This window comes from Staurois parvus, unplaced genomic scaffold (assembly GCF_062004578.1).
Source record: "Staurois parvus isolate SC_StPar_1 unplaced genomic scaffold, SC_StPar_1.0 ptg000259l, whole genome shotgun sequence".
Classification (NCBI taxonomy): Eukaryota; Metazoa; Chordata; class Amphibia; order Anura; family Ranidae; genus Staurois; species Staurois parvus.
The window spans coordinates 467,922-480,129 of NW_028318055.1; the positions used below are offsets into that span (position 1 = coordinate 467,922).

Sequence of the window (12,208 nt, forward strand, 5' to 3'; positions counted from 1 at the left end):
GGATATAGTGAATGCGGGGTCCGGGGAGAGCGGATATAGTGAATGCGGGGTTCGGGGAGAGCGGATATAGTGAATGCGGGGTCCGGGGAGAGCGGATATAGTGAATGCGGGGTTCGGGGAGAGCGGATATAGTGAATGCGGGGTCCGGGGAGAGCGGATACAGTGAATGCGGGGTCCGAGGAGAGCGGATACAGTGAATGCGGGGTCCGGGGAGAGCGGATACAGTGAATGCGGGGTCCGAGGAGAGCGGATATAGTGAATGCGGGGTCCGGGGAGAGCGGATACAGTGAATGCGGGGTCCGGGGAGAGCGGATATAGTGAATGCGGGGTTCGGGGAGAGCGGGTATAGTGAATGCGGGGTCCGGGGAGAGCGGATATATTGAATGCGGGGTCCGGGGAGACCAGATATAGTGAATGTGGGGTCCGGGGAGAGCGGATATAGTGAATGCAGGGTCCGGGGAGAGCGGATACAGTGAATGCGGGGTCCGGGGAGAGGAGATATAGTGAATGCGGGGTCCGGGGAGAGCAGATATAGTGAATGCAGGGTCCGGGGAGAGCGGATATAGTGAATGCGGGGTCCGGGGAGAGCAGATATAGTGAATGCAGGGTCTTGGGTTTAGTAATACTTTAAGAACGAAAGTACTCCAGCAGCCCTGAGCACAGTGACAAATGCCCATGAGTACATACCTTTGCCAAGACAAGCTCCTGCAGAGACGTGGCACCAGTGCTGGTTCAATGGTGTTCTTTTAGCAAACATAATTTTCTCTGCGTTATAACTTGTTCAGAACCTGGGGATCCCCTCAGTAAGTAAGTTGTAAAAATGTTTGTGATTTTTGAGAAGCACTGTGAGTGTTGGTATGCTGCGGTGCTTCAGTATCAACATTTGAAATGAAGATCTGACCCTGAATGAAGCAATCGTCCTTCAGCAAGCTTGACTGCCTAGTAATAAAATAACTCACACGCTTGGAGCCACGCCTTAGCCCAGTGTTTCTCAACTCCAGTCCTCATGGACCCCCAACAGGTCATGTTTTCAGGATTTCCATTATTTTGCACAGGTGATTTGATCAGTTTCACTGCCTTAGTAATTACCACAGCTGTTTCATCTGAGGGAAATCCTGAAAACATGACCTGTTGGGGGTCCATGAGGACTGGAGTTGAGAAACACTGCCTTAGCCTAAAGTGATTTATGCCATTGACAAATTAGCTGTTCTTGAAATATGACGTCACTTATATACAGGTATACAAACGTTTCCATCTAGATCAGGAGCTCCTATAAAGGTATTTCAGGGTTATAGTTACATGATTGCAGTAGTAGTAGTATGTGCGTGTGTATGTATTGTGCGTGTGTATGTATTATGCGTGTGCCTGTAGAGCCGCCACATTATTTATAGCTGCAGTGCAGAGTGAGCTGGTGTTATTTATATGATTTGTAATCTTTTGATCTCGGTTATGGACGGAGCTGGCACAATGCATATGTGAAAATACTGCCTATGTACTGTACACCACTTGTCAGCCTCAAAATGTAAGCCCTCTGACCTATTAAATCTGTAATGCTTTCTGCTATTGCATCTGTTTCCACTGGGGAGATTACTGGCAATTGACAATTAGAGTGAACCTGAGCTTTACCCATAAAGAGACCCTGTCACTGTGGTCTGCATAGTAAATTAAGGTGAGCTTGTAAAATAAAAAGGTGCATGTAATTTAATATTAAAACGTGGGGTCTTGTGAGCTACTATGGTGTAAACAAATCAATCAATCAATGTTGTGAACAATATTAATACAAAATAAATTTAAAGCAATAAAATGCTGAATGATATTAAAATAAGCGGCTCGCATACACTCTACACGTACTCATACCAATGTGTCATAGTGAACAGAAAGATCAAAAATAGAGTCGCTCTCCACTAACAATTGCAATAAGAAATTATATCAAATTGTTTTAATGAAATAAAATACAGTCCAGCAACAAATTAAAAGTGACAGTGCAATCGGGCTTCTGCTGCGTAAATGTCCTTAATTAATCCGGGATTTTGACATTCCTTATAGTGATGTGATACAAAATTATTTGTGTGCAATCCACCAATCATAAAAATAGTGTACACCTTCTGTGCTCTCACCTGGCATATACAGTGGGGCAAAAAAGTATTTAGTCAGCCACCAATTGTACAAGTTCTCCCACTTACAAAGATGAGAGAGGCCTGTAATTGGCATCATAGGGAGACCTCAACTATGAGAGACAAAATGAGAAAACAAATCCAGACAATCTCATTGGCTGATCTGGAAAGAATTTATTTGCAAATTATGGTGGAAAATAAGTATTTGGTGAATATGAAAAGTTCATGTCAATACTTTGTTATATATCCTTTGTTGGCAATGACAGAGGTCAGACGTTTCCTGGAAGTCTTCACAAGGTTGGCACACACTGTTGCTGGTATGTTGGCTCATCCTCCATGCAGATCTCCTCTAGAGCAGTGATGTTTTGGGGCTGTTGCTGGGCAACACGGACTTTCAACTCCCTCCAAAGGTTTTCTATGGGGTTGAGATCTAGAGACTGGCTAGGCCACTCCAGGACCTTGAAATGCTTCTTACGAAGCCACTCCTTCGTTGCCCGGGCGGTATGTTTGGGATCATTGTCATGTTGGAAGACTCAGCCACGTTTCATCTTCAATGCCCTTGCTGATGGAAGGAGGTTTGCACTCAAAATCTCACGATACATGGCCCCATTCATTCTGTCCTGTACATGGATCAGTCGTCCTGGTCCCTTTGCAAAGAAACATCCCCAAAGCATGATGTTGCCACCCCCATGCTTCACAGTAGGTATGGTGTTCTTTGGATGCAACTCAGCATTCTCTCTCCTCCAAACACGACGAGTTGTGTTTCTACCAAACAGTTCTATTTTGGTTTCATCTGACCATATGACATTCTCCCAATCCTCTTCTAGATCATCCAAATGCTCTCTAGCAAACTTCAGACGGGCCCCGGACATGTACTGGCTTAGGCAGGGGGACACGTCTGGCACTGCAGGATCTGAGTCCCTGGCGGCGTAGTGTGTTACTGATGGTAGAATTTGTTACGTCGGTCCCAGCTCTCTGCGGGTCATTCACTAGGTCCCCCCGTGTGGTCCTGGGATTTTTGCTCACCGTTCTTGTGATCATTTTGACCCCACGGGGTGAGATCTTGCGTGGAGCCCCAGATCGAGGGAGATTATCAGTGGTCTTGTATGTCTTCCATTTTCTAATTATTGCTCCCACAGTTGATTTGTTCACACCAAGCTGCTTGCCTATTGCAGATTCAGTCTTCCCAGCCTGGTGCAGGTCTACAATTTTGTTTCTGGTGTCCTTCGACAGCTCTTTGGTCTTCACCATAGTGGAGTTTGGAGTGTGACTGTTTGAGGTTGTGGACAGGTGTCTTTTATACTGATAACAAGTTCAAACAGGTGCCATTGATACAGGTAATGAGTGCAGGACAGAGGAACCTCTTAAAGAAGAAGGTACAGGTCTGTGAGGCCAGAAATCTTGCTTGTTTGTAGGTGACCAAATACTTATTTTCCACCATAATTTGCAAATAAATTCTTTCCAAATCAGCCAATGTGATTGTCTGGATTTGTTTTCTCATTTTGTCTCTCATAGTTGAGGTCTACCTATGATGCCAATTACAGGCCTCTCTCATCTTTGTAAGTGGGAGAACTTGTACCATTGGTGGGGACTAAATACTTGTTTGCCCCACTGTATGACCAAACCGTTAAGTGAGGTCATAAAAGGCTTGTATCCCTTTAATGTATGTAATTTAAAAATCCTATGTGCAGCCATAATTGTAAATTTGAGAAATGCAACGGCTTGCAAAGGTGCAATTGTTAACTGTTTGCTGTTGTAATATGTTATACGACCTATTTATTGGCACTTGCATGGGCAGCCCAGGGTATTTTTGATATCTGTGATTTTCGGCTTGAGTGGCCCCGGTAAGAGAAGCTGCTGAAAATTAGTTTTCAGTCTCAGTAAGGTTTATTAGGGTTTACAAATACAAGGCAGAGAAAACATATGACTTTGTATGTAAATGTCTTGTAGTGGTTATATTGTCCAATACCAGCTTTGTCAAGTAACAAACATATTGCTCATACAGGCGACATACGGTACAGCTCATTGTATATCTTTCCATGGATGTGCATCTTGAGCACAAGAGACTAAGGGTGAATCGGCTTCAAAGGCCAGACAACTTTGCCTTTCCATGGAAAAAAACAGACATACAGTATACCACTTTAGTCATAGATCATGAGAATGTAAAGGGTGAAGAAAACACAAAGGAAAAGAAACTAAACATCGTAGGGTTGGGTTAAGGGGAAGGGTATGATGGCGGTGGGACTTTGACTCCATTCGAGAGGCTTGTTTGTCTACTCATTCATCCAGGTTACAGATAAATACTATATATTGGAGTCTAGACCTTGCCAAAGGTATCCATATATGAATATATATTGTGAGAACTCGCTTCAAATGGTAGAGCTTGGTTAAATGCACACAGCAACTCGCTTTCTTTTTTAAGGCCTTTTTAGCCCAGTTTTATTTAAATGAAAGTTCAAAATATCAGAAGTTTCCCACACAGGGGTATCTATCATCCACATAAACAAAATTCAGCCTCCTGGCTCTCTCAGATATACACAATTTTCCACTGGCCTTCCCCTTCAGGCTTACGTCTGTCTCAATGCAGACTCTTTCAAAAACATTGGCTCTCGCACACAGCTGGCCACTAGCACATAGCTAGTCTCTAGTAGCCCCTTGCTGCTTATGGCTTCCACCTCTCCTAGGTGGAGCCCTCCTGTCTTCCAGGTGGAGCCCTCCTGACTCCTATCTGCCGGGGTGGAGCCCTCCTGACTCCTATCTGCCGGGGTGGAGCCCAGAATCATGGCCTGGCCTCCACAAAAAGGCCTGCACACACCTGTGCAATCAGCGCACTGGCTGCTCTCAATATATGGGCCCAGGATTGGAGATTTCATCCCTCCCAAATCTCTTAGAAATCTCCAGGCTACAGGTCCCAAAACAGGCTTTACAAACCAAAGAGGAAACTGATAAACCAGTTTCCTCTGTATTATGAGAACTGCCTGGAGCCCCTCAACCTGTATGGTTGAGAATCCTGGGTCTCCATCGTGATTTCCACCGTGGCAGGATACCGCACTGCCACAATATACAAATGTTACATTTCATTTCTATTTTAAACTGAATTGGCTGTTATACAAGGTAAGGGTTCACATAGGGGGGGATTTACTAAAACTGGAGAGTGCAAAATCTGGTGCAGCTGTGCCTGGTATCCAATCAGCTTCCATGTTTTATTGTCAAAGCTTAATTGAACAAGCTGCAGATAGAACTGATTGGCTACAATTCACAGATACACCAGATTCTAAGTGCTCCAGTTTTAATAAAAATCTCCCATATACATGAAAGCTATTAGTCTTCAGGAGTGTCTGGGCACATCCCCAACAAGTAATGCTTTAGAGGGGGATTTGCTAATATTTTGAATATTCTGATCCAAAATCTCCAGACATTTTGGTAAGTCCATCATCTATGATCTAATGTGCCCCTCCTGTCCCCAATCCTCTAGAACAGTGGTTCTCAACCTGTGGGTCGTGACCCCTTTGGGGGTCGAACGACCCTTTCACAGGGGTTCCCTAAGACCATCAGAAAACACATATTTCCGATGTGTAAAGAGCAGCTACTGTGTAGAAAGCAGCTACTGTGTAGAAAGCAGCAGTATTGGAGGTAAAACGACACTCATGAATTATAATTACTGGGTAAATAATTTTATGGTTGGGGGTCACCACAACATGAGGAACTGTATTAAAGGGTCACGACATTAGGAAGGTTGAGAACCACTGGCCTAGAACAATGTGATAAGGCACCAGGAACGAAGGAAGTTTTGTGTGCTGGAACTATGTATAGTAAACCACCTAAATAGAACCTTAACATTTTCCTCTATATTTGAAGTATTGATCTATGATTTGGAAGCGCTCGGGGCCTATTATATACAGTCTGCCAGTTACAAGCCTTTTCCCAGATCTGAAAATAATTTTTAATAAAATAAGTGTACACTAGCTTACATAAGCGCCAAGCTCTAAAGAAAAGTCTTTTGTTCTATACATCTGTAGAACTTGTTAAAGCCGTATTAAAAGAACGATTTATTGCTATGTGACTTACCAGTACTTAGATGTGTTAGCTGTTTAGTTTCTTTTTTTCCTTTGACTCCACCGTAAAGTCTGTTATCTTCCAACATCCAACCAACAGAGCAGGTTTCCAGCAAAAGTGCCAGTTAGAGGGTTGAGACAAACCAATTAACCTTAGATTGTACGCCCCCCAGGGGCGGGGACTAACGTGAATGTACAATATACATGTAAATGGATGGCACTACATAAGTATCTGAAATAAATAAATTAACACTGACAGTGGTGCTTGCAATGATTGGCTTTTATTCATTTAAGTCAGAAACAATTGAGTACTGTCCGTGATACTTTTTTTATTTGCACTAACATACAATTTTGAGGACAAGCTTTCGGGGAATGTCCCCTTCTTCAAGGTCCAAGCAGTACTCTTTGAAGAAGGGGACACTCCCCGAAAGCTTGTCCTCAAAATTGTATGTTAGTGCAAATAAAAAAAGTATCACGGACAGTTCTCCATTGTTTCTGTCGCAAATGCACTAATACGGCTACAATCACCTCAAGCATTCATTTAAGTAAAACCTATATCCCCAACTGTAAAAAGCTGCTGATAGGACTGATTAAAAAGTGTTAGCTGGAGTTCAGCATTCATTTGTTAGGCAAATCCATCTAAATCTGCTAATACATCTAACACTACCCTCTCCCCAGGCATACAATGCTGCTGTCCAAAGGTGTCTCCATTGCTCCTCCAGTGGAGACACGCTAAGATAGGAAGAGTGCCATTGGCTGGATCACCAAGTAGAAATAAAGCCGTATTTGCTCTGTTTTCTATTGACTCTTATCTCACTGGTAAAAAAAACAAAAACAAAAAAAAAACATTAGACAGGAAGCTAGAGACATGTTGGAGCTTATACCCTTCCTTTACTTCAAAATGTCCCAAATAAAGTTCAAAAAAATGGTCCGCCAAATGTCCCCAATAGAGTTCAAAAATAGTCCACCATTATTTGGGACATTTTGAAGTAAAGGAAGGGTATTAGATTTTGGGTGAAGGTTTGAAGAAAAGGTTTTTGATATTTGTACTTTCAAGGGTGAAATATTTACTTTTCTTTGGGGATATACAGAGATTTTGGTTGTGATCTTGGAGCTTAGTATAGTGTTTTTATGCATGCCAGGAACAGGGTACCTTTTTGCTGAAAAAGAACATTAATTGGTAACTTCATTTATATTACATGGGACTTTTAATGATGGCTTCAGTTTGTTCAAGTAGTTTTTGCACTTTAGTCATTTTTTCCTTTAGTGATTGTTTACCTTGTGTTATATGCATTGTTGTGCATAACTACTTATGTCCATGTCTCTGATAGCATTTAATGCAGTTAACCACAACCTTTACCCTGCAGCAGGGTGATTTCAGCTGCTTCCATTGACTTCAGCCCTTTGTATTATACATTTTAACTGAAGAGGGAGCAAATGTTAAAGAGCAATACAACTAGTTACAACTTGATAAGAGTCTTGAATTATTACGGCTCATGTACACTGTAGCTGATAAACCGACGTTTAGGAGCTGTTCAGCATTTTTTTCAGCAGTCCCTGAACTCACCCTAATGTTTCCTATGTGTCCGTGTACGCATCTTCATTTACAGGCATTTGAGTTTACAGTAGTTTTTTTGAACGCGGAAATCCTGCGTTCAGCAGACGTTTTTATCAGCGTTTCAAACACAAAATGCTTGTAAACGCGGCTAAACTCGGCAAATCACGTTTATAAGCGTTTGAAAATAGTTTTTTTAACTCTTCCAGTTCCCAATGCTGTCCAGAGTCTTTTTTCATCATGAAAAATGCATGCAAAGTGTTTTCAAGGTACTAGAATGGACAAATCACTGAACACAGGATGTTCCTACCAACCGTGTCACACATTGTGATGACCGATTCACACCTCAGACCTCTCCCACCCTTGGAAACAAAAGATATGCTAATGCCCATTCACACCTCAGACCTCTCCCACCCTTGGAAACAAAAGATATGATAATGCCCATTCACACCTCAGTCCTCTCCCACCCTTGGAAACAAAAGATATGCTAATGCCCATTCACACCTCAGACCTCTCCCACCCTTGGAAACAAAAGATGTGATAATGCCCATTCACACCTCAGTCCTCTCCCACCCTTGGAAACAAAAGATATGCTAATGCCCATTCACACCTCAGACCTCTCCCACCCTTGGAAACAAAAGATATGCTAATGGACATTCACACCTCAGTCCTCTCCCACCCTTGGAAACAAAAGATATGCTAATGCCCATTCACACCTCAGTCCTCTCCCACCCTTGGAAACAAAAGATATGCGAATGCCCATTCACACTTCAGACCTCTCCCGCCCTTGGAAACAAAGGATATGTTAATGACCATTCACACCTCATTCAAATTCCTTATGAAGACCCCCTGCCAGGTGGCCTTAATGACTCCCTCCAGCAGACATCTTTTCCACCCTTGGAAACAAAAGAAATGTTAATGAGCAACTCACACCTAAGCTAATCTCAACACATACTGCTGTCTCTGCTTCTACTCTCTGTATTTCTCTGAAACAGTCTGAAATAGTTAATAATTTACCACTTTTCAGTGCATTCTGGGCATTTGGGAGGTTCTCCTGTGCTTATCTTTAAAAAACGCTTCTAAACGCAAACGCGCATAAACGTCAAAACATAGGAAGGCTTTAAAAATCACTGTATTAAATCACACAATCAAAATGTGAGACTAATTGATCCCATTATGTGAAACATCAATGAGTGTTACAAAAATATTGGCACGTTCTTATGCCAATCCCCATGTAGCTGAGATCATGGGACCGATCCGTCTTACTGCAATGCAAGGGGAAAAAACTCGGAAGAACCATTTGGTGCAATCTATTTTTTTTTTCCGAAAAGTAAATAAATGTGGTCAGGGAAAAGCTCCTTCCATGTACAGTTCTGTTGACTGCACCATCTTCCCCTGTGTTGGCAAAACATAGATATTCTTCAATGCTGACAGATCTCAGACTTCAAATTAGGTTCTTTATTTATTGCAAAACAACAAGGGACAAGGGTCATCTATCAAATGTCTTGCCCTTTTGACAGGCAGTATCATCAAGCAGAAATTGTTCGGTGAGCACTTAGCTGAGAGGCATCACCTATCCAATCCCTGGGCCTAACAGAAAAGGGGCCATATCATGTATCCAATCCCTGGGCCTAACAGAAAAGGGGCCATGTCATGTATCCAATCCCTGGGCCTAACAGAAAAGGGGCCATGTCATGTATCCAATCCCTGGGCCTAACAGAAAAGGGGCCATGTCATGTATCCAATCCCTGGGCCTAACAGACAAGGGGCCATGTCATGTATCCAATCCCTGGGCCTAACAGAAAAGGGGCCATGTCATGTATCCAATCCCTGGGCCTAACAGAAAAGGGGCCATATCATGTATCCAATCCCTGGGCCTAACAGAAAAGGGGCCATGTCATGTATCCAATCCCTGGGCCTAACAGAAAAGGGGCCATATCATATATCCAATCCGTGGGCCTAACAGAAAAGGGGCCATATCATATATCCAATCCCTGGGCCTAACAGAAAAGGGGCCATGTCATGTATCCAATCCCTGGGCCTAACAGAAAAGGGGCCATATCATATATCCAATCCCTGGGCCTAACAGAAAAGGGGCCATATCATTTACAGTGGTCCTCCCGATGGTGATTTTCATAAAGAATTACTCAGAGAAGAGACTATGTGGATTTTTATGTTGTAAACCCTGCCCCCTGGTGGATTAAACAATGAGATGAGTATTTAATTTTCCAATTCGCTCCCTGTATGTTTTTTCTTGTCAATTCATTAGGGGATGATAATATTGTCAATAGATTTTAACAACAGTGGGACAGAGATATTTTTGTACCAGGGGACTTACAGTCAAGGGAATTTTTTATTGTGTAATTTAATAAAGAGATCTGATACCATTCCATATACCTTCTATTTAGCCCAGATGTAACTGGTTCTCTTTAAACTGCAGGTTGAAGATCCCCTAAATCGGTTGCTTTATGAGAGTTGTCATTCTCCTGCAATGTGTCGGTCATGTTTTATTGTGTACTTTTCCTTCATTAACCTTTGAAATTTGCTTTTCAGGTCGGAATGTATGATGTGACCCTGGTAAATATTCACCTGCGTCCTCCCCCAAATGAAGTCGCAAAGCAACAGAGTGACGGCCACAAACGACCCACCTTTGGACAAACATTGCAGGAGACCCTGAAAGGTATGTAACACAGCAATGACCTATGAGCAATCTATCTGAACATGGTCAAGCCTGTTTCTCATGGTCATTCCAGGAATCCCTCCCAGCAGCGAGAATGTTCATTTATTGTCCATTTCTAGTGGTTTGTTATTGATCACTCACTAAGCAGCGCTATGATTCTCAAACACTTTATAAATCTTACATTGACAGAAATATTTCACACTAAGCATGTATGTATTCCTTTTGGCTAAGATCAAGTGTAGTATCTGTTCTTATCAGTGTCCAGTGGGGGTGCTACCGACCATTCTAGTTTACGGGGATGGTTGTTGTACGGTACCCTCACTGGTATGATGGGGGTCCGGAAGGCTAGTACCGGAGGGACAGAAACCAGGGAGCGCCATGATTCGTTCTGGGGCCTTGGGAGTAATTCCTCTGGGGAGACCGGAAAGACCCAGTTCCTCCTGGTTTGAGCAGGCTACCTTGGTCTGGCCTGGGGTCGGGGACGCAAAAAGTCCGCAAACTCAGTGCCCCCTGGGGAAGACGCTCTCAGGGGTGTCACTAGTAACACTTGGGTGTGGGACCCCACGGTGTGAAGATGACACATGGCCACTGTTTTTCACATCTTTTTGCACAGCGCCCTAAGGACCAGGTCTTTGGCTAAGTCCAGGGCAATTTTTGCTACAGGCCTCAGGGCCTGGTCTGTGCACTATTAGGCACGGTACCACTTTTTTATTTTATTCTATTTATTTAAACCACTCCCACGTTTTGTCACTTTTTGCTTTCTTATGTGTGTGTTTTTTCACGGATGGAGGGTGTGGGTCCTCGGGCCTTACCTGAAGTCTAGGGGGAGGATGTGTGGCCATACGGTTCCTTCCTCCCCTGATCCCTAGGGGGTTTTCTCTTCGGGAGAACCCCCTTGCCTAGTACTGGATGTCCGGCTTCGGCTGGGCATAAGGAACGGTGGTCCACCAGGCCTTTTGGCCAGGAGGACCAAATGGGAACCTTGTCCCTGTCAGGAGCTTCGTGCCCCGGGGGATCGGGTGAACGGTCCAACCCTTTCGGGGGTAGGACAAACACACCCCTAAGTGCACGTTTTTCGTGTGTGTGTTTCTGCACGTGCACTTTTTTGCGGACACTTACGGGTTTTTTCGTTACAGTTCCACGTTTGCGGACTTAAAAAAAAAAAAAAAAAAAATAAAGGTGAACTGACTGCATGTGGGAGAGTTTAGGTTGTGTTTCCTGATTTAATGTTTTCATAGTAAACAGAAATCGTTGTGCTTTTCTGTCTACAGTGTTCTTGTAAAAAACTACAACCCACTGTATGGTGATTGGAAAGAACTAATTACACAAGTCTACAAAAAATTTTTTTTCAAGAGTTGTTTTGGTTATTCCACGTAATCTTTGTTTTTTGGTGCGTTGAATCCGAAAATGACCCCCATTTTGTCATAGGACATCACGTTTCCTGACAATTTAGGTAACTGTTAAATATGGCAATACCTCAAAATAAATGGAAATAGACTTGTAGCAGGAGAGATTAATCCTGTCTCATGGCTGTGATCTGCTGACTGGCCTCTCCTGTGTAACCTGACACAGACAAAGCAGTGAGGGATTTCAGCCCCCCCTTTCTCCTCTCAGACTGTAAGAGAGAGAGAGCCAATTATGAGAGCCATTAAAGGAGCCAATGACAAGGGCTCTTTCAAGCAGGAAGTGCAGCTGCAAAGCATTGTGGACGATGGAGTTTTGAACAGAAACGGCCTTATAGGCTAATATGGAGATAGAATTAAAAAAGAACCACGAAAGCCATCATGCTTAGAGAGAGCAGAGT

At 43.2% G+C, this 12,208-nt stretch overlaps 1 protein-coding gene across 1 annotated transcript in view; it reads left to right on the forward strand.

Moving 5' to 3' along the window:
- The window catches only part of EEPD1 (endonuclease/exonuclease/phosphatase family domain containing 1), a 208,967-nt gene that overhangs the window by 184,288 nt on the left and 12,471 nt on the right, over positions 1 to 12,208 (forward strand). Inside the window, exon 5 of the mRNA XM_089681092.1 lies at positions 10,278 to 10,404. Within this exon, the coding sequence (XP_089537218.1) occupies positions 10,278 to 10,404 (127 nt within the window). The remainder of the gene's footprint in view (positions 1 to 10,277; positions 10,405 to 12,208) is intronic.